Source organism: Phyllostomus hastatus, unplaced genomic scaffold, assembly GCF_019186645.2.
Source record: "Phyllostomus hastatus isolate PE091 unplaced genomic scaffold, TTU_PhHast_1.1 phas_scaffold_585, whole genome shotgun sequence".
Taxonomy (NCBI): Eukaryota; Metazoa; Chordata; class Mammalia; order Chiroptera; family Phyllostomidae; genus Phyllostomus; species Phyllostomus hastatus.
This window is the reverse complement of record NW_025334037.1, coordinates 28,735,742-28,763,513: the sequence shown is the minus strand read 5'-3', so window position 1 is coordinate 28,763,513 and position 27,772 is coordinate 28,735,742. Positions and strand designations below refer to the sequence as shown.

Here is a 27,772-nt window from a genome sequence, read left to right as displayed (position 1 = left end):
AAATAAATAAATAAAATATTTATAAAATGGATGTGATATTAAGAATAATATGTCTAATAATAAACTTCTTTAGAAAAAAGTTACATATATACAAAAGGTAACATCATATTAATGATTATATTACTATTGCTACATACTGATTCTACAGATTAAAATGACATGGCAATTTACTGCAATAGTTAAAAGCACGGGCTCTGGAGTCAGGCTGACTTCTATTTGATTTCTAGTTCTGGCAATTATTAACTGTGTGACTTTAAGCAAGTTACCTAATCTCTCTCCCTCTGCCCTTTTCTATAAAAACAGGGAATAGCACCTGCCATCTAAAGTTGTAAATAAAATAATGTAATAATCTTAGCATAGTGTTTGGTACATAGTAAATGCACAATAAATATTAGCTATTTTTATTACTGTCATTATTATTAGTTGTTACTATGTACCCCTCCAGACACGGCAACACTCACCAGACAATAGGGTTTCAACACTAATGAGCACCAAGAGGCCAGACTACTCTAGCCCTTTATCACTTATTTAACTCTGTTCATCCAACCAAGGATGTTTATAGATTATCTTAAAAAATTCCTGGGCTGTATGGAACGTTACACATATAGTAATACACATAATCATACACCTATTTCCGCTGTAGCCTTTAAACTTGTGGGAAGCATTCACTTATTAACTACTACTCAGGAAGCTCTCGTTCATATGGGGAAAGTCCAAAACTATTTCTTTTTACTCCCTTCCAAGGCATAAATACCATCAAAGTACCAGCTGTTTGTTTTGCAATTGAATGATAAAGGGTTGCATCTGGAAATTTTTGCTCAAGGGACCTAGAATTTCCACCTACAACATTAGTTAGACCGCTGTTATTATTATTTAATACAGAGTTCCTATATTAGAATAAACGAGTCTCACTGGAAAAATGTGATATTAATAGATACACACTATAGCAATAGCAGTGTAAGAGAAAAGCAGAGTATATACACATATTCAACTTTAAATCTTTTTCCTAAGGTGAAGGGATTAAGGAAAAAAGCAAACAAACCTCACAGACACAGACAACAGTACTGTGACTGCCAGAGAGAAAAGGGGGCGGGCGGGGGAGGTAGAAGAGGGTAGGAGATAAATGGTGATGAAAGGAGACTTGACTTGGGGTAAGGAACACACAATACAACCGTGATGGTATGTACAGATGATGTAATACGGAATTATATACCTAAAACCTATATAATCCTATTAATCAATACCACCCCAGTAAGTTCAATAAAAAAGGAAAAACTTTTCTCTCCCTTGCCAGAGCCCTTCTGAAACACATTTTGGTTTCTGAAGTCTCTGAGCTTCAGATGCTGGTTGGCACAAATAAATATTGAATTACATTAAGACTGCCCTCTGAAATAAGAAAATTATTGCTGTTAACCAACAACCTGTCATATAAACTGTTAAGAAACTTCAAGTTCAATGTCATTTATAAATCACTAATATGATTCAGTACTTGATCTTATAAAGTATAAATAGATAACTTAATGGCTTAAAAAATTAATAGACCTCTAAAATTAATTATTTACATCCTCTATTTTTACTGGTATGCCGTGATCTAGGGATACAGTATGCTCTGGGGAAATATTTCATCACCCCTACGCGACCATCTTTGATCTTCGACCACACTAGAGCAATTTCCTTTAACCAAAGGAGATGGGGAAATGAGGAAAACTAGCACGTGCAATCCTTACACAACCCAATGAGGTAGGTAATAAACTTTTCTGAAGCTCAGAGATGTTAAGGAACCTGCTCAGTCTTAATAAATGGCTGAGCCAGGATTCAAATTTAAATTTGACTCCAAAGCCCATGGGCTTCCACCACAACCCACTACCTCCCAAAAACAAAAATAAAAACAAGAAAATCTAAACACCTACAATGTATCCCATGTAACACTGTATCACCTAGAAATCACTGGCTTTCCATTGTTAATACTAGAAAAGAAGATTAAATTGGTAAACCAGACAGTTGAAGTACTGGCATGACCTTTAAATTTTTAAAAAATATTTATTTCTAATTACACATGTAATTTTTTAAAAGGTTTTATTTACTTATTTTTAGAGAGAGGGGAAGGGAGGGAGAAAGAGAGGGAGAGAAACATCAATGTGTGGTTGCCCCTTGAGTACCCCCCACTGAGGACCTGGCCTGCAACCCAGGCATGTGCCCTGACTGAGAACTGAACCGGCGATCCTTTGGTTCACAGCCCGCGGTCAATCCACTGAGTTATACCAGCCAGGGCTAATTACACATGTAATTATTTTTAAAGATTGAAACAATACAGAAAAAGTTTAAAACCAATCCCAGTTCCCACTGAATAACAGCATTCTAAGCACCTTATGGGTATTAATTTATTTAATTCTCAATGCAATGAGACGGCTACTTTTATCTCAATTTTATAGATAACAAAGGAAAATTCATACATGTAATCTATCTAAAGGTTAAAGGTCTATCTAGTAAGCAGCAGAGACAGGATTTGAATCCAGGCCTTCAGTCTGCACTATGTTTTTGCAGCCCTTAAGGAGCTATGCAGCATGGCATACATCCAATGGACTTTCCTAAGAACAAATTTAAAAATTAAAGGAAGACCTTTTACATTAATAGTTAATTATAAAACAGAAAGACTAATATGTTGCTTTTGGGCATCTGAACTACCAAAGCACTGCTATGCAGCTAATCAAACTCAAATACTATAAGACAAACCAGGGAAAAACAAAGCATTACACCTGCGTTAACATCACCTGTGACAACCAGAAAACTGGAGGTGACTAAAGATCTCTATGCAAAGTGGGAGATGAAAAGCAAGTTCACTTACCTCAACCAGCAGAGGTATTGTACAAGTTAACAGCTGTGCAAAGCTGAGTGCTTTGGCATTCAAACAGTCTCTAGTCGACCATTAATCCTTCCCTCCTCCTTCCTGAAACTGGCGATTTTTGATATTTTGGGGATGCCAATTCAGGTTAAGTACTTAAATCTTACCGCTTCCATGTTTCCAGCCTAAATCTCATAATACAGAATTAGTAGATTGGAGTCTTGCAATTTTTTTAAGGAGGCTTTTACAGAGGTCCAAACTGAAAGCACTCAGCTAGCTCACCATAACCAAATGTAATGCCTGCATGTCGGAGAAATCTAAAGCAGCACTTAAGTTTCCCACAGTTACAATCTATGTATGGGACACATGAAGAACCCCAATGAAATTTTCATGACAATAGCTTTGCAAAAATAGTTACTCAAAGAGCAGTATACTTATCAGATCAACTCCATAAACATTCATAAAACTATTTTCCAGAATGCATCACAGGTTTGAAAAAACACCCTATAAATTGACAAGTATGGAGTAAATCATGTACCACTCATGTTATGTCAGGCCGGGAAATATTAAAGTTACAGGGTGATAATTAATTGTGCTATATAGTCATCAAAGATTGTAGCCTTTGGGGTAAACCATGCACTTCTAAGTTATTAGTAATTATATTTGGTAATATGCAATTTAACTATTAATATATGGATTAGTGATATTACTGCAATAAGGTATTAATGCAGTAACATTAATGACTTGACATTTTACATTCAAACTATTCCATAAAAATTCTCTGGCACTCACGACAACTCACAGAAGAATTCTAATTTAAGGCCGCTGAGATTCATGGGCTTCGGATCCCTGATCCTCTCTGCTGGTTGATACTGCCTCTGTATGAAGGTGGGGATTCTTTCCCATCGAGAGTCTCATGTGTCAAATCCCCCCTCAGAACTATGTCTACACCATACTTATGGAATATGGCTTGTAATAATGCTCAATAATCCCTTTGTTTCCATTTTTGATATGAAAGTAAAGGATACTAGTGTAGGTGTTTATAGACATTTACAGCCTAGGCCAAAGTGCACAAAAGTCACACAGCGAGAACCGCATAGGTTAGACAGAGAGGCCCCAGTTTAGTTTGCACAGAAAACACATGCCCACACATTAATTTAGCTGAACATATCTAAACTAATGCTGTAAAACCTCCAAGTGCCCTATAATACTTTGGACTTTGTTTTAACCAAACTAACATAATTTCTGACTCAACACACTCTTACAGATGCTGCGTGGTCCAAGCCTACCTTTCCTGCCAGGCTCAACGGAAATGCCAGCTCCTTCCTGAAGCATTCCCTGGTTCTCTCCCAGCCAGAAGCAATCTCCCTTTTTCCCTGAACTCCCCAAAACACCTAGTTTAGAATTTCCAATGGCACCTTCTACCTTGATATACTTATTTCTGTTATATTTCTACCTAAAAACAGCTATTTCTGTTACACACAGTTATTACTGTCCTCCTCCTTAAATGCACACATGATCCATGACTCGTTCATCCTTTATCCCCTTTAACACTCAGGACCACTCAGTGTCTTCCGCGGAGCAGTCCTTCAAATATTTACTACACGAATACATAGAGTGTATCATTATTTGTACACTGTGAGGATATTCTTTACTCAACCCAACCATTTTAGGACTGTGCCTCCCAGGTGGAAAACTCTAAGTACCAAAACACATTCTGTTACAATATGAAGGTTCTTACAGGAAGCCACTTTTGTCCTGTTCTCAACTCCTCTTTCTGTTGCCTTTTAACTGTTCCCTCTCTCTATTCCAATGAGAAAGCACTTGTTCCTTCCATTGTCACTAAGAGCCTCATTATGTTCAAGGTAAAGTGAAAAAATGCATTCGATGCAATTACCAGTTCCTTACAAATTTGGGGGCTACTTGTCATTTCAACATCCAGGACATGAATAAAAGAAAGTCCAAATTCTTTTCACTCCAAGAACTATTTTCTTTTTTTTTCTTTTTTAGACAAAATGGAAGCACACAGCACAGGAAGCAGTCCTCAGTAAGCCACCGTTCATAAACAGCTTTGCTGAAAGGGTAACAAAGGTTCTGTTGTGCTCTTGCATGGCAGGGCCAGCAAGCAGCAGGAGCAGATGAACTCTTTAAGAAACAAAGGTTCTGTCTTCATGCAAATGTTTGCATTAATAAAAAATGAAGAAAAAGATATAGAAAATGCTGGCTAGCTGGACATAATAGGTCTCTAAACGGGAGGTTTTTCACATTTTTCAGGCGGAGTCAGCAGGTCTTTTAAAAACTTTGTCATTCTAAACATTTCACAGACATCACAAGAAAGACATGCAAATAACAGAAGCAAATCAAAGGACATCCCGCTGCTCTGCTGGCGCCTCCCTCATCCATGCCTGGCTTGTCATTTTCTGTTAACCCTGGTGCTGGCTGCTGTTTTGTTGAGGAATGGAGTCCCTAGCCCATGTGGCAGTACATGTCCAGCCAGCTGGCCCTTGCTCTGATGACATTACAATGCAAGCCATGTACCACCACTCAGGCACACGTGCTGCCCGGCAACAATTCCCATGTGCAATTATTACACACCCGGCTTACAAATCTGCATAGGAAAAGAACCTCTAAACTAACCACTTAATAAGACATAATCACCTCGAGTGTATTAGTGAATAATTCTTTGAAGATGGACTTAACTGAGGACCAGTCCTTCAAAGTGAAATGTACAATAAAGGCCTTAAAATAAATACAGAAAATTTAAAACCTTGTGAGGGTAGAAATTTACCTAATACTTACTAAGTGCCAAGCACTGTATTAAGTACCCAACCTGCATTCTCTCAATCTTCACAACCGCCACTTAAGGCAAATACTTATATTCCTGTCTCACAGCTGAGGAAACCGAGGCCTAGGGAGCTTATTCACTTGCCAAGGTCACACAGCCAATGATGGCAAGCCAAGACTTAAAACTGTCTGGTGGCCAGTTCCTCTCCATTCTATACATTTTTCTCACCCCTTATTTCTGTGGCTTTTGTGATTGAAACCTAGCTTCCTCTAAAAATATCACAAAGACCATATTCACCAACTGAAAGACTCTTTTTCCATTTTAATAACTGGGAGTCTTTAACACTAATTTTTAAGAGTGAGTGGCTTTTGTGTTAGATCATAAGAATCTAATTAAGCTACAAAAGTTTTCTCACAGAAAAAAAATGGCTATAATTTAATGTGCTGTGTATAATTTTGGAGTATTCGGGAACCTCCTAAGCTCATTTTAGCTCCCCCAAGAGTTCTTGGCCTACACATTAAAAAAAACAAAACAAAACAAAAAACCCACCTCACATCTCTTTCCCTTCCTGGAAGCACTTGACCAGTTTTCTTTCACAATCAGGAACCATCGAATCCCGTGACCTGAACATTCCTTGTCCTCCTCAGTTTCCACGGAACACACTAACCCTCTTCATCAGGACACAGGATCTCTACGTCCACCCGCAGACTGTCCCATTGGCCTTTCTTGGTTGTACTGAACTGGAAACCAGTAGCCAGTCTCGCATTACTATTCTTACCCCTGCTCCAGAATTACAAAAGTTTAAGGAGTGGAAGGACTTTAAGATGATATCATTCAACTTCCACCGTTTTACAAACAAAGAAATTGAAGACTTTCCTCATTGTTCTCCCTCTTGATACAATGACGGAAAGTTCTTGGGCTTGCTCAAATGAAGCCTGAAAATTCTCCACATTTCGCTCTATAACCACATTGCCAAAGTTTTTATTTAAACAAAGTAGGCAAAATAAACCATAGCTACAACTGAATTATTTTCAAATATTTTGTGCTGCCTGAATGGACGTAAATGTTAAAATGGAATAGTCAAATGACATTACCTAGGCTTCTTTTATCCTACCAAGAGTCTATTCAGTTCTCTGGTGCCAATCATACCCACAATTACAAATAAGTTTTTGTCCTATAACAAAGGTGATATGTGACATAAGTAATAATAAGTATAATAAATGAGAAGATAAGTGAAAATAAGTATAATCGTTAACTTTCTTTAATATAATGGTTGGCTGGAAGATAATCTAAGTACTGAGAATCAGATTACTGAATTATACTGAGCCTTTAATTTGGAGACAACAAGAGAAAGCAAATTATTACATGACTTTATAATAAAAGGCAGAAAAAGAGTATTCTAGAAAAAGTAAAGAAGGTTGTTATTTCAGGGAAAAAAATGGCAAAGCTCAACAGTATTGGAAACTTCAGGAATCAAAACATCATTCTGGATTTAAAAGAGCTGATTGAGTAAATATAAGCAATTGTCTATAAAGCACAGGAGGAGGGGTAAACTGGGACAGGGTGAAACAACTCCTCTCAATGCATGTCTTATATATTTTTTAAATCTGTGAAAGTGTTACCTAGTCAAAGCAGGTGTGTGCGTGTGTGTGCATGCACATACACATCTTAGGTAGAGCAGGAGATGTTTATAACAAACCATCCATATAGTTTACATGATGCTGTAGCAAAGACTGCTAGTTGCCGACCCCAGCAACCTCTCCTCCTTGGAAACATACTCCAAGCTTTCCTAGGCTCATGGCTACTGGCAAACAGACCATATTTCTCAGCTTCTCTTGCAGCTAGGCTTTAGTCATGTGATTAAGCTATACAATTTAAGCACAATATTGTATGGGTCTTGTAGAAAGTATTTAAATGGAACTGATTCAACTGAAAGCTACCTCTTATATAACAAAGAGCTCCTTCAGTCCTCATGGATCCTGAGATAAAAGATGGAATCTATAGTTAGGATGTTGGAGGAAAAAGAGAGAAAGCTGAGTCCCTGATTATACCTTGAAAAATACCATACTAGCCATGAATTGACTATCTTCAGGCTTCTTTTCCACAAAAGAAAAACAATCTTCTAATATTTTAAAAATTATTTTTACAAGAGTTTATTTATTTATTTTTAGAGAGGGGGAAGGGAGGGAGAAAGAAAGGGAGAGAAACATCAATGTGTGGTTGCCTCTCATGCACTGGGGACCTGGCCTGCAACCCAGACATGTGCCCTGACTGGGAATTAAACTGGTGACCCTTTGGTTTGCAGGCCAGCACTCTATCCACTGAGCCACACCAGCCGGGGTTCTTCTAATGTTTTAAAACCATCTTATTTTAGTGGGGTTTTTTTGTTATATGCAGACAAACCTAATACTAACATAAAGCATCTATATATTTTCCCAATAGTATAAATAAAGGGATCAAACTAATTGTACCAATCAGAATGCTCAGTGGCCTATACATCCATCTGGGTAGGATGCTAGGATAGGATAGAGTGTTTCCTGACTACCCAAGCATTTAAGAGATGTACTACTATTCCCAGCACTTACCATTGTTGTAAAAAGGGTTAAGGTCTCAGTGACCTTCATAACTTGCACAATAGTTTATTAAATACTTCCACATACACTATCACATTGACCTAGCAGTCAGATAAGACTGGGATTAATATCTCTATTTTACAAATGAGGAAATTGCCCAAGGTCATACAGCTAATAAGTGGTAGGGCAAAAGACTGAGCTTTAATCTCATGAGCATAAATATTTTCCACCAAGTCACAGAATTAGAACATTCTTAGAGAAATTTAGAAAGTTTAAAATGATCATGATTAATACTAATTAACTGATATAAACATAAATGTCATGATTGCAAAGTACACCACAAATCAATGTTTTTATATTTCACAGAACTTACATGAAGAGCTTTTAAAATTAATTTTTCCATTTACTAACTGAGGAAACATTCTGCTTAATTTTAGAACTGATGATAGCACCATCCCCTTCTCAGATCCTGCATTTTGCACTAGACAGAAAAATAAACAAGTAACAGGCAGCACATGAAGTAACAGGTAGCAAAGAGGTGGAACTTCTCTCTTATGGCCACTTCTCTTTGGACAATCTAGGTCAGATTCTATCAAGTTCTACCAGTTGGTGGTACAAGACACTTCTACAGCTCATTTGAGAAATCTTCCCTCAGAAAACTTACACAGCTCCAATAATCCGACTCATCAAGGCGAACTGACCTGCAGCCCAGATCTTGCACAGTCAATTGATCTCAGCCCTGCACTGCCACCCCAAACGGCACATAGGCTGAACAGCCTAAGCAAGAGGGTCTCTTTATAAAAGACCTGGTTTCTAAATCCTTGTTCTATAGATGACTCCCTGGGGCATCGTGGGGGAATTATGCAAGGTATTTAGCCCCTCTCCAACTTAATTTCCTCAGTAGATCATGGGGGAGAAGAACACTTTACTTTACTCTCCAGAACTAATGGGAAGCCTCATTAAGCTAAGTGAACATTTTGCTTTTAGAATGTGTAATATAAACAGATATAGAAAATGAAATTATTGCATTCTCTTCTACTTCTCTGGATTTATACTTTGTCTTTCCAAAACAAAATAACCCAGTAGCAAGCCTCATTAATGGACCTAGTTTAAGAAAAATGTTAAACTGAGAAGAATTTGAGTGGTGCTAGGAGAAGGAAAAGATAAAAAAACTTTACTTTCAATTTCATTTTCTTGAGATTTCATAAGCATGGAGCTGAAACCAATCTTATTAAGTCATCTAATATTTTAAAAATTATGATGTCATCCTTGCTGGTGTGGCTCAGTGGATTGAGCGCCAGCCTACAAACCAAAAAGTAGCAGGTTCGATTCCCAGTCAGGGCACATGCCTGGGTTGCGGGCCAGGTCCCTAGTAGGGGGCACGTGAGAGGTAACCACACATTGATGTTTCTCTTCCTCTTTCTCCTTCCCTTCACCTCTCTCTAAAAATAAATAAAATCTTTTTAAAAATTATGTCAATATTACTATTGTACTTTGAATTATTACTTAAATACAGAATCCATCTATCTTAAAATAGCAAGCATTTACATATCTCTATGGTCCCTTCTCATCTTCATCAATGTATATTTGTTTACATTGGACTCCTACTTTTTAAAAAAGCTTCATTCCTAAATGCTTTTTTACATATACATAAAGTTGTTTTACAAATTATTTAATGACATAATATTTCACTGTATTTATCTACCTCAGATTGGACTATTTCCAGTTTTTTATTAAAAAATAATGTGGCTATAAATATCTTTATGCAGAATATTTCTTTTCTCTTTTGAGTTATTTCCTTAGAATATATTCCCAGAAGTAGGGCTTAAGAATCAAAAGAGATGCTCATTTTTATGGCCTTTGTTGTGTATTGCTAAATTGCTCTCCAGAAAGACTACCATCTTCAAGAAAATGAGGCCAATTTCTCTGCAGATATACCAATACAAAGCTTTTTATTTTAACTGACTTAAAAGTGTGTTTTTAAAAAAGATTTTATTTATTTATTTTTAGAGAGAAGGGAAGGGAAGGAGAAACAGAGGGAGAGAAACATAAATGTGTGGTTGCCTCCTGCGTACCTCCTACCGGGGACCCTGCCTGCAACCCAGGCATGTGCCCTGACTGCGAGTCAAACTGGTGAGGCCTCGTTATGCAGGCTGGAGCTCAATCCTCTGAGTCACATCAGCCAGGGTAACCATTCCCTTATTGAGGAGCATACAGATTAACTCTAATTTTTTACTTTTACAAAGAATATTGTACATTCATAAACTCTTAAATCATTTCCTTTGACAACTTATCCTGAAGAGCTTAGTCCTATGACATAAATTTGTACATTTTCTTAACATGTCATGTGTTAATTTTTTTTAAGATTTATTTACTTATTTTTAGAGAGGGAAGGGAGGGAGAAAGAGAGAGAGATAGAAACATCAATGTGCTGTTGCTGGGGGCCATGGCCTGCAACCCAGGCATGTGCCCTGACTGGGAATCGAACCTGCGATACTTTGGTTCGCAGCCCGAGCTCAATCCACTGAGCTACGCCAGCCAGGGCTGTCATGTGTTAATTTTTATTTATGATATTCATCACGATTTTCCTTATCCCACCACATTTCTTTTATCTGTTATTTTTCTTATAGAAATTTAAAAAAATCCTATCTATATATCCATCTGCCATCAAATATCTACTATTGATTTGTGTCATAAAATTATCTCGGGGGTAAGTATACTTTATTATTTTCTCCTAGTTATAAAACTATTTTAACAGTTTAATTCAGCTAGAATCCATATCACCATATGGTATGAAGTGTGAAATAAATTTATTCCTTTCTAATTCCCTCCAATTCATTCTCAACTAATGAATTTTTCACATTATTTTGTTGCACTTAGTTTGTCATAGATTAAATGGATCTGTGCTTTGATATCTGTTTCTGAGATCTCCATTTTATTTTACTTGCCTATTTTTAAGTTAAAAACTACCTACCATACATTTTTAAAACTTTCTACTGAAATATAATAATATACAGGAAAGTATGAATTGGCACTTGTAATCAATACCCTAGAAAATCCCCTATAACCTCCTCCCAGCTCTAACCCCCAGCCCCAAAGCTAAATACATACATTAGTTTTTCCTGGTTTTCAGATGTGTATCAAATCACACAGTATGCAGTCCTTTGAGTCTGGCTTCTTTCATCCAACACTGCCATTTGGGAGGTTGATCCATATAGCTACTAGCAGTTGTTCATTAATTCTCACTGCAGCATAATATTCAATTGTTGAATGTTCTACAATGTATCAATTCCCTTGTTGTGGCAAGAACTGTTTATATATAAAATGTCCAGAATAGGCAGATCCATAGAGACAGAAAGTAGATTATTGCTAGCCAGGGGCTGGGTGTGGGGGGAAAAGGAATGACTGCTAATTGGTATGAGCTTTCTTTTGAGGGTGAAGAAAATGTTCTGGAATTAGATCATGCTGGTGGTTGCACAATGCTGTGAATACACTAAAAAATACTGAATTGTATACACTTTTTAAAACTTAAACCAAGGACATGCTTATTGACTTTAGAGAGGGGGAAGGGGGTTGGGGAGAGTGAGAGAAAGAAACAATGATGTGAGAGAAAAAGGTCAATCAGTTGCCTCTTGCATGCACCCCATCCGGGAACCGAATGTGCCACCTAGGTATGTGTCGTGATCAGAATCAAACCCGTGAGCTTTTCATTTATGGGACAAAGCTCCAGCCAACTGAGCCACACCACCAGGGCTGAACTGTATGTATACTTTAAAAGGGTGGATTTTATGGTATGTTAATTATATCTCAGTAAAAGACACAGACTCATAAAAACACAGAGTTGAAGATGGCAGCATCAGAGATATTAAGAAACTTTTGGAAGATGAAAATCAGACAATAACTATTGCAGTAAGCTAAAAAACTAAGTGCACTGTTTGTATTAAGGAAAGCTGACAAGAAGTAGCCACTCTCTTACATAATGTCAGAAAGGCTTAGGAACTGTAGGTATCAGTACCTCTGAAGGCATGGGTATAAAACAGACGGCTTGCATTATGGACTCAGTGTTCATACCTGCCCAAATTCATATGTTGAAGCTCTAACCCATGGTGTGGCTGTATTTGGAGTAAGAAAGAATTTAAGGTTAAATGAGGTCAGAAGGGTGAGGCCCTGATCCAATAGGATTAGTATCACCATAAGAGACACTGGAGAGAGGTCCCACACACACACAGCTAGAAGATAATGGAGAAATGCCTCAAAAATTCTAATGGAAAATTATCTCCAACACAGAATTTTATACCTACACAAACTATCAATCCAGTGTGTATAAAGGCACTGTCAGAAACACAAGATCCCTCAAAGTTTATCTTATTTTATTTATTTTTGTGTTTGTTTTAGAGAGGGGGAAGGGAGGGGAAAGACAGGGAGGGAAAGACCAATGTGAGAGAAAAACATCAATCGGCTGCCTTCTGTATGCACCCTAACTGGGACCTGAACCTGCAACCTGGGCATGTCCCCTGCCTGCCTCACCAGGAACAGAACTGGCAATCTTTCCATTTGTGGGATGATGCCCAACCAACTGAGCCACAGATGGGGCCCTCAATTTTTATTTTGCATGCACCCTTTCTGAGAAAGCTACCGGCAGATATAAGCTAACAACAAAAAAAGGAGTATAAGGAAAAAGAAATATATAGGTTTCAGGAAATATGGAATCCAACTTGACAGAGACAAGTAATGTCCATGATGAGGATGAAGGGTTTGGAGAGCAACCAGGCCCAATTAGAGCAGGAGGACCAAACAGGCGCAGGAGTACTCCAGGGGACTTATCTTGAAGAAAATAAACTGCAACTTAGAGAACACTTGAGGTGTTTACATAAACTGACCTTTCATTTGTAAAGTTTAAACATAAATTAGAGATAAGTTCATAGGAAAGTAACCAAGCAAAAGACAAGGCAATTATTAACTCCAGGGGAAAAAAAAATTTAAACTGTAAAAAAGGGAAAATGTAATCATAGTATACTACTTAGCTAAAATATATATACCATTTCCATAGTCATAATAAACTCTGAATACTAATTTAACCAAAAATCATAATTTTGTCAGAAGGCTAGGAGGAAGGGAAGTTAGGGTATAAGAGCATTAAATCCACCACAGGACAAGCTCCACACCCACTGGCATGTCCGTGCTTTGCCTACGAATGAGGACAACCAGCCGCCAACAGGACACCTCACCTGGAGCGGGAGAGACATCTCCACCATCCACACTAGGTGGGGCAGATCGAGGTGTGCGCTTCCCCCAACCTACGCTCCTTTCCTTCCTGCACATACGATTGTCTAGTTAGGACCCCAATCCCCAGGCTCCTTTGCAATTAGCAGGGACCTTATATTGAGTTCTTTCTAATGAAATGTGAGCACCGGAGATGCTTACAAATTCTGCCTCACATGCGTAAAAGGTGTTTGCTCTGGATCCACTCCTTCTCCTTTTCCTTTTCACTGGCTGGAAGTGGACACCACAGAGACACCCTCAGAAACCACGGGTTTCAAACGGCACAGCTGTCCTGCTAGCCTGAAATCCCATGATGGCTTCCTAGAGCAGATCCTGCCTTCTGCTGGACTTATACCACCCTGGACTTAGTTTAAGTTAGAAAGAAAGTTCTCTCTTGTATGAGCCATTTCTTGGCAGAGGGTGGGGGGTTCTTTTTGTAAGAGCAGCTCAGCCGTCACCCTAACTAATACCCTGAGAGATCAGGGCACAAAACTTCAGTATACCTCAACAAGTTTACTGACCCGGCAGGAAATATCACAATGCAGAAAGGAGATCTGTGCATAGGGGAAAACTTATCATTAATTAATACCTATAAAGTTAGTTAAATACCTATATTTAACTAACATTTATTGAGTAATACCCAAACCATTGAATTTGGAATCAGAAGAACTAGAGTCAAATCTTAGCTCCACTAACTGCTATCTACATAAACGCTGGAAAATTACTATATTTTGCCATGTATAATGCACAAGTTTTTGTCCAAATTTTTGAGGGAAAAATAAGGATGCGCATTACACATGGGTAGTACTAATTCCATATCTATATAAATGTTTTTAATTATTTTATTTATGCTTATGCATTAAAGTGTTAACTCTAGAAAGTAATAATGATATCCGTATGCAAAATAATACCCAGGAGCCCTGGCTAGTGTGGCTCAGTGGATTGAACACCGGCCTGTGAGCCAAAGGGTCGCCGATTTGATTCCAAGTCAGGGCACAAGCCTGGGATGTGGGCCAGGTCCCCGGTAGGGGACGTGTGAGAGGCAACCACACATTGATATTTCTCTGCCTCTCTTTCTCCCTCCCTTCCCCTCTCTCTAAAAATAAATAAAAATCTTTTAAAAAAAATAATACCCAGGAATATGATAATAGGTTTTGTTTCTAAATATAAATAAAAATTGAATTTAAAAATTAAAACAGATTTTTTTCCCTGAAAGTTTGGGCCAAAAATGTGAGTGTGCGTTATACATGGCAAAATACGGTAGTTAAGTTCTCTGAACTCCTGTTTCCTGACATCCGTCCTTACAAGTACATGTGATAACATATCTATAGCACAATATAACAAATGATGTTTAAAATACTGAAACCACATAATCAAGAAAATGTTGTATTAGGTTCTATATATTATACCAAAAAATCTAGGGAATATATCACACGTTCTGTAGAAATATCTGTTAAAATATCAAGTTCCGACACTTTATCCTTATTGAACTGAGTAGAAAAGAGGGCCTATAGAAATAACAGGACCTAAAAGAGCAGAATGGTTAACAACTCAGGCTTTAGAGTCAGACAAACTTCATCAAGCTTCACCTCCGCAGCTACTAGCTCAGTGATCTTGGGCAAGTTCTGTAACCTAAATCACTGTTTTCTCAGGGAAGAGTCGGGATTAGCCGGGTTCCTCCTTAGCACATCTCTTGTGAGGACTGAATGAAACGGCTGTCCGCCTCCAGGCCTCCCGGGTTCGAGAATGACTCTGGTTGGCACACCGAGAACATCTGTTCTAGTACATTTCTCACTTCAGAGAATTTGGGAGGCCGTACATTTAGAAGCTAGAATATGACTGTATCTCTGTATTTCAAAAAATAAGAGAAACGATCTCATCCTAAGGGTTTAGAATCTAAATGAGATAGTGTTCCCCGCTTTATGTAATCGAAGAGAAGATGAAAACTGGGAAGTAAAATTACCCAAACACTTCGATACCTGAAAACGAAAGAAGAAATTCTGAAATTAAAGAATCACCTGAGAATACAAACAAAATGGAAGAAGAGATATCAGTGATAATTTTGTCATTTAAAAATACAAATTATTTTATGGTGTCCCTTCGCCTCTGAAGATAACAAGCTAAGCCATTCTGACTCCTTGGCTGAGTTTAAGGACTTTCCGCTGGAGAACCAATGCCAGGTCCTTCAACAACAGTTATTTTCTCCTAACTCCTGGGAAATGGGATAAGAAAAGGTTCACATTGGAAGACAAATCAAGCACTTCTTTTCCTTAAGTTCATTTCTCCTTTAGAAATATGAGATCAAAAACAAATATTTAAGGAAGAGCAAAGGTCGAAACAGTCCCTATGGCTAGACATGCCAACAAAGATTAGCAAGACTCCCGTGGCTATTTGTAGGCATAACCTTGAAGAGAAAAAAGGCAGGGCCATTGCCCCTAAAGACCAATTTTCTTCTAACTACCATGTATTCACCCTTCTCGACCATGCCGATCCTTGAAGACAGGGCAAAAGACTGACCACTGCACGAGTGAGACTTTATAAGTGAATCCTGTGTCTAAACATCAGGTTTGGTGATGTATGGACTATCTAGAAAGATCAATTTTAGATTTATTAAATAGTTTACTTTAAAATACTTGACACAGCTTAATTATTTCATCCTCTCAACCCCCTGGGAGGTAGCTTTTATGAACTCCATGTGTTGGGGAAATTTGATCAAGGAAAATAATAATAGTATTATCTATTTAAGAGCTCCGCATGCTTATCTTTTCAATCTTCTAACATTCCTGTGAGGTAGGTGGCAACATTACCTTTTCCTGTCTTAAAGGTGAAATGCTGGGAGCTTAATGACTTACTCACACGGGAACCTGTGTTTTATCCAGTAGCTAGAACACACCGCTTAGCACTAACACTAGACCGTGGACTCAAGTCGGAGCTGCACACGGCTCCAAGTGGCCAAGCTGCTGGTTTCCCTACAGCCCTCTTCCAAGGCACCCCACTCCAGGAAGGACTGGGACCGTGCTTGTTGTCTAAGCTCATGTGCTCATAGAGCTTACTATCATTTTTCTAAATTGGACTATTTAAGTTTTGTCTGGACACCTGACAGCTACATTATTTTTTTGTTTACTGTCCGTGCACCAGCATTGTAAATGATGTCATCAGGAATGTACAAAACTCTCAGACAAAGCTGCAGGGCCAATCAAAGCAAATCACTTGAGGGAGAGTGCGTTTCTTTTTCTTCTTTTTTTTTTGAAGTGGGCATCACACAAAAACGTGACTCATTAAACCCCAAAGAGCTGACTACGCCAGTAAGGGCTTCTCAGGCAGCCCTGCACAAAGAGGCCTGAGTGGCAGCATGCGGCCTCCTCTTCTATGCATTTTCCTCCAGGCAGAATGTGCACTTGTGTGGCTACATACACAATTATAATCTCCCCTGAAAGGCAATTCCTTCCATATGACAGGCTGAACAGTGGCCTGAGCGCTGGCCTCATGTTGCCTGTGCAGTTAACATGCTGAAATACCAGACACATTTAATCTCTCCTTTCTGAAAAACTGAGATGGGACAGAACGGAAGCTGGAAAGAACTCCACGCAGAGAGAAAGGAGGCCAGTCCGAGAGCCCAAACTCACTTTCTTAATGGGCCGAGCTGCTTTGTGTGTCGCCTACTTACGTGTCAATCTGCAGGACTTTGGGGCATGAGAACCATGCAGCAGAGTGATTCTGGCAGCCTCTTCATGACACAGGCAAAGCCAAAGACAGGTGGCCTTTAGTCACATTCAAAAGTGTTATTGTTTCAAACATGCCTAAAATACATAATTTTCCCATTTGTGCACGCTGTATGTAAATTGGCCACAGGACTTCTGCCACATGATTTTTTTTTTTTAAAGAAAAGCAATGGCCCTAATGCAGCTCTACCCCTGCCCCACACCTGTTTACTGGGGGCCGGTGGGGCTATCCCAGGTGAGAGAAGTCTGAATTTAACAAACACCTGATATGAAGGCCTGGAGCACAAACAGATTTCTGTCTGAGATTACAGAAACTGAAGCTTGTGATTTATCACAATTACCTGTAATCTTGGGGCTAGATAATAGTATTACCAAGACCTTGAGCTACACAATAATAGGACAGCTGGGAAAAGGCTCTACTCTTTCCAAAGAATTGTGCTTTAAAAAGCTAATTCAATGAAGAAAAAGAAAGGGCTCTGAAAGTACCTTCTCAAACAATATTTACTTTTACTGCATTCCTGCTAATCAAACAAAACTTAGTCAAAGGCTTTTATGGAAAATACATTTGATGATTTCAGCAGTAATTGCTTTGTTTAAAGAAAGGTGCTTAAAAGAAAACATAGCTAATGGGATTAGTAATCTGGTAAATTCAGATGTGTTTGGGAAAAACCCTCCTCTCTTTGACAATCATTAAAATTCTGTTCAGATAAATGTGTTTTGACTTGAAATTCCAATCATAGAACGAGCTATCCTATGGCCCCTAGGGCAGGAGTGCGAGAGTGGCCCCAACACAGAGAACCCAGGGATTCCTTTACCAGGACAATTCTGGTCTTAGGACACATTACTCTGCCCAGCTAAAGGACGGGATCTCATGGAGATGCCCCAAAATTGTATCAAATTTCCTTCCTTCTTAAAATACTGTTTTAAAAAAGCATCTTTAAAAACTGTTGTGTAACCAAAACATAGAAACTACGGTAATCAAGAAACTAACCTTAGATATAATCAAGAGTTTAAAACCAGAAGGATCCAGGTGCGCTCTCACTCTCAGGAACACACCCATGCCTTTCTTCCTTCTCAGGTGTGCCTCTCCTCAACTCTAAGGGTCCCCATGAGACTTGTAACCAGAAGAGTGATGGGTGGCAGCAGCTCATTCAGGCTTACCCCGTGAACCTGTCTCCAGGGCCTCTTTTCTCTGACTTTCCAATGAGCCAAAGCAACCCCGCCTAGGCTCTGTCCTATTGCTTCTTATTACCTAAGCCCTTCCTTGTTTCATTATCTCAGCTTTAATAAAGTATGATTTAAAAAAAAAAAAACACCACCTGGCTGGCATAGCTCAGTGGATTGAGCTCGGGCTGCAAACCAAAGCACTGCAGGTTCGATTCCCAGTCAGGGCACATGCCTGGTTTGCAGGCCATGGCCCGTTGATGTTTCTCTCTCTCTCTCTCCCTTCCCTCTCTAAAAATAAATATATAAAATCTTAAAAATATATATTTAAAAAAACCCAGAAGGATCCAGGGCAGATTTTAATTGGTCATCCCTTTTTTTCATGCATGGGAAGAGGGAGGAAAAAATCCTAGTGTCTCTTATATGATAGAACTGGATTTCTTTCTCCCAGTTTAAAAAAAATTATTCTGCTACTTAAAGCAGATCATTCATTTAACTTGGGTCAAGCACTGTACTAGATTTGGGAGACACTGAAAGAATAAGCCTACCCTTATGGTTTCCCATTCTAGTAAGAAACAGGCAATAACCAAGTAAACAAACAGATTAACAAGATAACTGTGATAACTGCTAAGAAGGCCATAAACAGGATGATGAACTAGAGATAAACTAATGGACCATTTGTCTCTTCTGAGCTGTTATTACTTTTTAAATTTTTAATTACCTACTCAGCCTCCTAAGATTACCTAATTAGCAAACATAGTATTTATGTATATAAAAGTGATCCCCAACTTTTGGACAACATTTGGAAGAAAGATTTTAATATTGCTTGAATATATAAATGATAAGCAAGGTAAAAACTTTACAGAAGTATTTTAAAGCCCTAGAATAACCCTGAAATAACCTGCAATTTAGTTACCTTGGAGAAATGGGGGTGGGCGAGGGTCGGGAACAACACATCTTAGAACTCGCTTGTTCTTTTTCTTTTTTCCCAACAAAAGGATATTTCATTTAATTAAACAGGTCACAGACTCCTTGAAAAGGTAGAAGAAACTGAGTCTGAACATCCAAGAACAAGTTCTAAAAGCACGTCCCAGCACCAGGCCCTAGGGACCTGCTGCCCCTGCCATGACTGAAAAGCTGCTGATCACAGGGAGAAAGCACCAACGCAGCTGCATGCACAGTTCTCCCACTCGGGAACAGCACTTCCTACACTGCCACTTCGTGTCACAATCATCTGTGAATGTGACCCATCGCCCATCTTCGGTGTAAGCTGCCTGGGGGAAGGGACCTGTATATTATAGAGAGAGGGTCCAGGGAGGAAGGAAGGAAGGGAGGGAGGGAGGGAGGGAGGGAGGGAGGGAGGGAGGGAGGGATGGATGGATGGATGGATGATTCTGTGAATATGAAATTGTATGTTAATTACTATTTTAAAGTGACCTAGTTTCCAAAGATTTAGGAAGTCAGTGTAACAGACACCAAGACAGGATCAGACTTGCAAGAGATAAACTGGGGGAAACGCCCATGGGGAAAAAGGGGAGAAAGCCAGAGGAAGCTAGGAGAGCTTGGGGTTGACCCTTGTAAAGGGAGTGGGGGAGAGAGCTTGAGAGAAAGAGAGAGAAAGGGAGAAGGGAGAGAAAGACTCTGCAGTGCAGCGGGAGTCTTCAAGCCAAAGTCATCCTAGGAAGAGTCACATATCTAGAGGTGGAACTGTCCCACTCAGTCACTGGCTGTGAGTAGCCTGTGACCTCAGGGAGAACAAGGTGTTGAATTCAGAGCTGGGCTTGGGAGTCAATTACCCTCCCCAAAGTAGGAGATCACAGAGGCACATTTTCATGACTGCCACATACATATGATTTACATATTTTTACAAGAGTGTAGTAATAATGACAGTAGCTAATATTTATTGAGCACCTACCCTGGTGCTCTAAAGAGAAAGGTATTTTACTCATTTTGTACACCCTCTTTTCACAATGTAGACCCAATGTAGCAGCGAGGCACTGATCTAAAAGTTTACATGTATGAGTTAAATATAATACTATTATTATTGATATTTTGCAGATAAGAAAACTAAGGCACAGAGAGGTCGAGTAACTTCTTTAAGGTCACACAGCTCAAAGTACATAGATTATTGTTAATGAAACTCTACCAAATGGTTTCTTTAGAAGTTATTTTCCTCATTGCCTGCCTCTAGGACAAGAGTCAGGTGGCAAGAAGAAACTGAAATTTTACTATTTCCTGATCCATCCTGGTTCCTAGGATGCCCCCTCCTGGCAGAAATGTGAAATTAAGCCCTTGGAGCCTGCTGAACTGACTCCAGGACCCATGCACAGGTCTATGCAATAGTTGGAGCCTCATTTTTGGAGTTGCTTAAGATATTTATAGCGTGGAGTTTAACAATGTGAACTCTGGTGTCAGGCTGCTGGATTGGAATTATTCCTTTATGATTTACTAGCCAGATATTTAATATCTTTGTATTGCAGTTTCCTCATCTGTGAACTGAAGATAACCATTGAACCTATCTTTATACGCAGTGATATATGTAAAATACTTAAAATGTTACCTGGTACACAGTAAATGCTTAATAAATCTTAGATGTTGTTGTTGGCTGCTCACATGTGGAGTACCCTAATGTCAGATTATTCACATTCAGTTTAACATATATGAGTATGTATATATTAAGTGGTTACATTGTGAAAGGCAGGTAGGTATACAAGATGAGTAAGGTACAATTCCTGTTTTCAGGAAACTTACTTGCAACAAATAAAGTCCATCCTAAGAGGGAAGCAAGGATCACTGCCCTTTGCAGGCAATAGGTGTTTTGGTTTGTTTGTTTTTCTTGGCAGAGAGCAAAACAGACTATGGAATCCAACAAACCTGAGTTTGCATCCCTGCTTTGCTACGCTTAATCACCTGTGTGACTTTGTAGAAATCAATTAGCCTTTCTAAGCCTCAGTTTTCTTCTCTGTAAAGTGAGATGACATTAACAACTACTAAATGGAATTAATAATAATACATACTACTACCTGTGGTTGGGAAGATTAAATAAGATACAGCACAATGCTAACTAAGCATATGTGAAGTGCTCGATTTATTGTGACTCCTCTAAAAGTATAGCCTACAAAGGAGAAAGACCATCTCTGATTTCCAAGGGTTATCTATTATGCCAACCCACTACCAACCCTAGTGAGAATAAGCAGTTTCCCTGGAAACAGAAGAGGCAACTTACAGCAGGAGTGAAAGCATGCACCTCACCAAATTAGGTGGGGTAAAAAATAAACCTCACACCCTCATGCTTATACTCAGGTCAGCACGTAGGTGGTGTTTTGTACAGCTGGGCCCAGAACAGGCTGCCCTTCGGCTCCAGAGAGCTCTCCACACCCAAGCAGATACACAGACACACCTCAGCCTCTGGCAGAAGCTTCCAATAAGTATGCATAAGGCTGGAAGTCTTTCAAGGGTTCTATACTTATTTCATCTCCTTACCAGACTGTCATCTCTCTGTTCGGGCCTGGGCATTAACACATTTTCTCTCACTGTATTCTGATGGTTGCAGGCATAAACATCATTGAGCTGATTCTATAATGATGATCTTAAGATCCTAAGCCAGCGATATTCAACCTTCTTTATCTCCTGGCACACGTGAACTAATTACTAAAGTTCTGAGGCACACTAAAAAAATTTTTTTTTGCCTGACAAAAAAATAAGTATAATTTTTATTAGTTTACAAAACCAAAAAAAAATTGTAATTACCTACACTTTTCATTCCAGTTTCATTTGTTAATTTTTAAAAAATCAAGTGTCTATACTTGCATTTATCTGGTACCAAGAATTAACCAATCAGACACAGTCTTCTTATGTGACGTGACCAATAAGATACAACTCTATTACACAACCTATATATTTATGGTTCCGGACAGGGCATTCACACCAGACGGCTACTGTTGTATTAGCTGTTGTCATTTTTTTTTTAAATTTGACACTCTAAAGGGAAAAGAGGTCAGTGCCCCTGACTAAACAGTCAGGCATTGCATGTCTTGCTGCAAACTTCTTAACTGCACACCGGCTGAAAACTGCTGTCCTAAGTCATTCAGGGCTTAGGTTCCTAATCCACAAAGTCACTAGGGAATGGATCGGTTTTCCCAACATTATGAGATTTTTTTCTTCACTAACAATTGAAAAGGCAAAATATAAGCCCCGGATAGCAGGTAGAAAGAGAAGTCTATAGATATTCGTTGAATAGGCACCCCTGTGATTTACACCAGAATACTAAAAAGAGGTCCCTGACACCTTACCAAGGGGGTGCTCAGCTTTGGCTTCTGTTTGACTGAGTGCTTAGAGCTTTCCAGTCTCTGCACTTTTCTTTTCTCTATATGTATTTTTTTCTCCAGGCCTACACATGTAAGTGACTTTATAATTAAAAAAAAAGAAAGAAAAGAAAAGAAAGAATGAAAACAAAAACCTCCACAGGAAATATTTTATTAAATTAATCCATAGGGAGTAGTCATTAAACTAGGGGTGAATGTTTCAAAACAGCACGCCTCTGAAACAGACAAAATGATGTGGGTAGGGGTTGTTCTCAACTGAAGACAAATGCATTTCGACAAAGTTACATGATTGGATGAACTATGAGGAAGCCAGCGAATAGTATGACCCTGCTTAGGGCAGTATAAATGTCCACATGGGGATTAAGACAGGGAGTTAAGACACTTGAATGTCACACAGCCTTGAGAAGCACTTGTTCAGCGTTCAAACGTTAGGTAGACAGTTGGACACTGAAGCTTTTTCAACCAACCTGAGACTTTGTAGATTCATTATCAACACTGCCACTGAATTAGTCTTCCTAAAAAAGTCACTTATAGAGGGACCACCAACCTCTGCTCACCAGAGGGCTAGTATATTAAATATGCCAAGCCTTTGAGACACAATTTAAATGGCAAACACCCAAGAAAATGAATAATGGACTAGGTGCTTCAAGTATTTCATAAATTCATTGACTACTGGATAAATAAGATAAAATATGTAAAATCCTTAGCAAAAGTCTAGTTATTGCTAGACATTGATATTATTATTCATTGGATGAAAACATCTGGGACATAACTATGCCCTTTCAGCTAATTACAATCTCTCTTTCTCTCTCTCTATCTACATATATATAGGCATATATATATATATATATATATATATATATATATATCTTTGAAATACCAAATAGCCCTTAAACTTGGTGAAAAGATGCTCGACTTCATAAAAGAAATGCATATTAAATCTCCCTGGGACTATCTGTCACTTAACAGGTTGAAAATACCCAAAACCTTGATATATTTTATTGGAAATGCCATGGAGAAACAGGCATGCTCTTACATTGCTGGTACAACCCCTAGGAAGGGCAACTTGGCAATATCTATCAATATTCAAAATGCATATACCCCTGCCCTGGCCAGTATGGCTCAGTTGACTGGAGTGTCATCAGGTGAACTGAAAGGTCCAGCGTTCGATTCCTGGTCAGGACACATGCCTGAGCTGCAGGCTCTGTCCCTGGTCCAGGCGCCTACCAGAGGCAACTGATCAATGTTTCTCTCTCGCATCCATGTTTCTCTCCCTCTGTCTCTCCCTCCCTTCCACTCTCTCTAAAATCAACGGGCATGTCCTCGGGTGAGGTATAAAAGAAAACTGCATATAGCCCAACCTTCCAATTCTACTCTGAGGAATTGATCCTTGCAGATCTAGCAAAGAAACAAAATTGCAGGTTATTCAGGGCAGTATTTTTAGTAGCAGCAAAAGGCTAATAACTACTTACTGTCTACCAATAGAAAACTGGTTAAATAAAGTATTTAAATTCAATGCAGCTAAACAAAATTAAAAAATGAGGAATCACTCTACTGATAAAGAAATAACTCTGAGCTACATTAAATGAAAAAAGTGGGCACTGTATTATCCCTTGTGTACACAATAAAATAAACTCTGGAAGGATACACAGGAAGCCAATAATAGTGGTTACTGGTAAGGGGCTGATTATGGAGGAGAACTGGCAGATGAGGGGAAAGGGGTGGGAGGAGGCTTTTCACTATAAACTTCATATTTTTAAATCCAGTTTCCATATTACCAATTCAAAAATTTAAACTAGAACTAGTTTTCATTAAAACTGTGTATAAGTACACTTAAACAATTGATGTTATTCAGTGATAACAAGAAATAAACTATCAAGCCAGGAAAAGACACTCAGGGAACTTAAATGCACATTGCACAGTGAAAGAAGCCACTTTACTGTCTGACTCCAATTCTATGACATTCTGGAAAAGTAAAACTTTAAAGACAGCAAAGAGATTAGCGGCTGGGGTACGGATAAATAGGTAGAACACAGAATTTTTAGGACAGTGAAACTATTCTGCATGAAACTATAATGGCAGTTACGTGACCTTATGCATTTATTAAAACCCATAGAACTGACAACACGAAGACTGAACCCTAATGTAAACTGTGGACTTTAGTTAACAATAATGTATTGACATTTGTTCATCAATTACAACAAATGTACTACACTAATGCCAGATGTTAATAATAAGGGAAACTCTGAGTGTGGGAGAATGTGGAAACTCTGTATACTATCTTCTTCTGTTTTCTCGAAATTGCTCTAAAAAAATAAAGCCTATTAATACTTAAGTATTCGTGTGCATATATCCTGTTTTCATCCAATAAATACCTTACACACTAAAGGTGCTCGATTAAGCACTAGCTACTGCCTTAGTGGTCAAGAGCTCAGGTTTTGGAGTGGGCAAAGAAGGTTCTGATCGCAGCTCTACCATTTCTTAGCTGTGTGGCCTCACTGGTGCAAGCTACCTCTTCAGCCTCAGTTTCTCCGACTGCAAAATGGAAGAAAAGCACAGTAATTCCTCCTTAGGGCTGTTGTGACGATTCAATAAAGAATGTATGTAAAATGTTTAGTACAGAGCCTAAGGAAAAAGAAACGCTCAAAAGTGTTAGTTGTCGCTAAAACGGCAAAATGATTATTCACAGAATGACTGATCTGGCACTTCAGGTTTCAAGGTTACTCCACTACCAGCACATCAGTAACACCCCAAGAGGGCCCCAAATTCTCAGCTCCAGCCTATCCCACTTTGAACACAATCCTCATGGCCCGGGCTGCAGCCTGTGCACCTCATACATTCTTTACTCCCCAGGTGCTGTTTTCCGCCTTCCTGGGCCTTGCTGGCTCAGTACCCAGGAGGCGCCCCCTTCCCCGCTCCTCCCCTCCCCACAGCGACCGGCTCCACCCAAGACCCCGCCCCCGCTACATCTCGGCCTAATTCGTCTGCTCTTCTTTCCTTCCCCGAAGCTCCTACCCAGATACTCGTAGTCCGGTAGGGCTAGGCGTTCCGGACTCAGCATCATTTGACTGGGGTAGCTTCCAAGCTCTAGCTCTCGGGCTTCCGGAACCCAGGTCGCCAGCTCTCTCCGTTGCCATGGCACCTTAGCAGCCGGAGTAGAGGCGGGAGGAGGAGGGGGTGTCACGCAAACAGTTTCCGTATCGAAACGCCAAGCTGGCCACACCAGTTCCGGGGGCGGCTGCTTCGCGGTGGTCGAAGCTTCCCTTGGACTCACGACTTGTTGAGGAGGTGGTTTTAAGAGAATTTGAGTGGAGAACTCTTTTGAATTATCGTATTTCCAGGCTTCGAAGAATTATTGCCAGCCTCCCATATTCTCAATTTCTGAACTTTATAACGATTCCTGCCGTATGCGGCTGTTATTCTCACTATAGCTACTACCCCTAAATTCCCATAAAAACTTAATATCCCATTACCTATTTTTATCTCTTTATTATTTACTATCTTCACTTGCTACAAAGTGCTTTCACGTGCGTATATTTTGGCTGCTCCTGTAACAAGGCTGGACGCACGGAAGGTGCTCATTATATCCTCTAAGAGATCATTGACATTTCCTCTCAAGTTCCTCTATCTTTAGTCCCTCCTTTGACTCCTATCCCTTACTGTTTGGTACACTCCCCAAGTGTTTTCCTTTTTGCCTGCCAAGACACTTCACTTCTGAACGGGATAGGTTGCACAAACCAAAACACCTATTGAAATTTTTTTCCTCATATGCCTAATTGCTCACTTTTTAAGAGGGAAGAACATTCATTCCTTTTTAAGTTTCCAGAGATCCAGACAGTTCTCATTTTGCTCCCCTTCACTCCCAACAACAGGTTAGTGCTCTGTAGCACTTGTAACAGTCGAAACCTAGTAGAGAAAGCCGTTCTTTTCTCACAATTTTTGGTTTGTGCCTCCCCCCACTCCAGACAAACAAGGTCAGGTTTTGCGAAAAGAAAACAAAAATCATACTATCAAAGGAATGGCTGGGAAACCAGTGGACCACCTACATTGGGAGGAAAAAGAACGAGGAGGTTCTTCTCTTTGTGTTTTGAGTGGTCTATTCTTAGCCTCCTCCCAACAGGAGCTTCAAACCTCCTAATTCTCCCTTTCCCTTAAAATTGTGTATGTGTCTCATTTCTAGGTTCCTGTGAGTCACACTGAGTTTAGACGAGGTAAGGATAAAGGGACAGACCCAAACTAGGAGCAGCATTTATTATCTCGAAGCAATGAATTTACTAATTTGATATTTGATGTGAAGGTCTGCAAATATGATGGAAATATTTGCCGTCTTCCTCCACCCTCGCGCCCCCCATTTCCTTTACCAATACAGTTTAAGAGTATAGAAAGTTTATAACTTTCACACCTGTGGCCTATTACTGTATTATCAATAAAGTAATAGGATAGTCATTGTTAAGGATTACCATTTCATTTATTTCCAAGCAACCCGGAGCTATTTTCAGATCATTTGTCATAAGAATTTTCTAAGGTACTTCTCCCTTTTCTAAGTAGGAGAACTGAGGAACGTATTGGGGAAATGAATCGTCTAGCGTCATCCAGCCAATAGTGGGAGAGCTAGAACCAGATCTCAGCTATCCCAACCCCCAGGCTAGTGGTCTGACCACTAAACCACACCGCCTCTTTTTTTAGGGTTTATTGGCTTGGTATTTATTCGTTTATTTTTTTTCTTTTGTGCTGCCCTGCCAGCAATTGGAAGCTACCAGATAAAAGAAGAGAATTTTCAGTCCAGGCTGAACATTTGACATCCTCTTATTTGCGGAGCATTATCCTGCGTCTTGGAGGGTGTCACTGCTGCTGAGGTCTGTGTGGTGGAGCTGGGAACCAGCCCCAAGAATATAGCTTTGTTCAAGCATTAACCCATTTGCGGTTATAATAATGATAAGTTTCAGCACCAGTGGCGCCTGACTGTTAATGACTCAAAGAAAGCTAAATAAGAACAAGATGTCATCTCTGGAGCAATTTGTAGATTTTTCCTACAGCTCCATCCCTTCCATAAAAATCCTAAGGATCCTTATATTTAAAGCCAGTCTCTATTCTTAATG

The 27,772-nt window shown here is 39.3% G+C and overlaps 1 protein-coding gene across 5 annotated transcripts in view; it reads right to left on the bottom strand.

Annotated features, from left to right (window-relative positions):
• Positions 1–25,821, bottom strand: part of CSTPP1 (centriolar satellite-associated tubulin polyglutamylase complex regulator 1) — a 157,828-nt gene extending 132,007 nt beyond the window's left edge. For 2 of the 5 annotated variants that reach the window (XM_045825243.1, XM_045825247.1), the window contains exon 1: positions 25,689–25,820. In XM_045825243.1, the coding sequence (XP_045681199.1) occupies positions 25,689–25,737 (49 nt within the window). In that variant the 5' untranslated portion in view covers positions 25,738–25,820. Of the gene's footprint in view, positions 1–3,644; positions 3,694–18,175; positions 18,328–25,688 lie in introns of those variants that run through there. The other 3 variants (XM_045825245.1, XM_045825246.1, XM_045825244.1) reach the window with 3 other exon arrangements.
• Between the last annotated feature and the right edge of the window lie 1,951 nt (positions 25,822–27,772).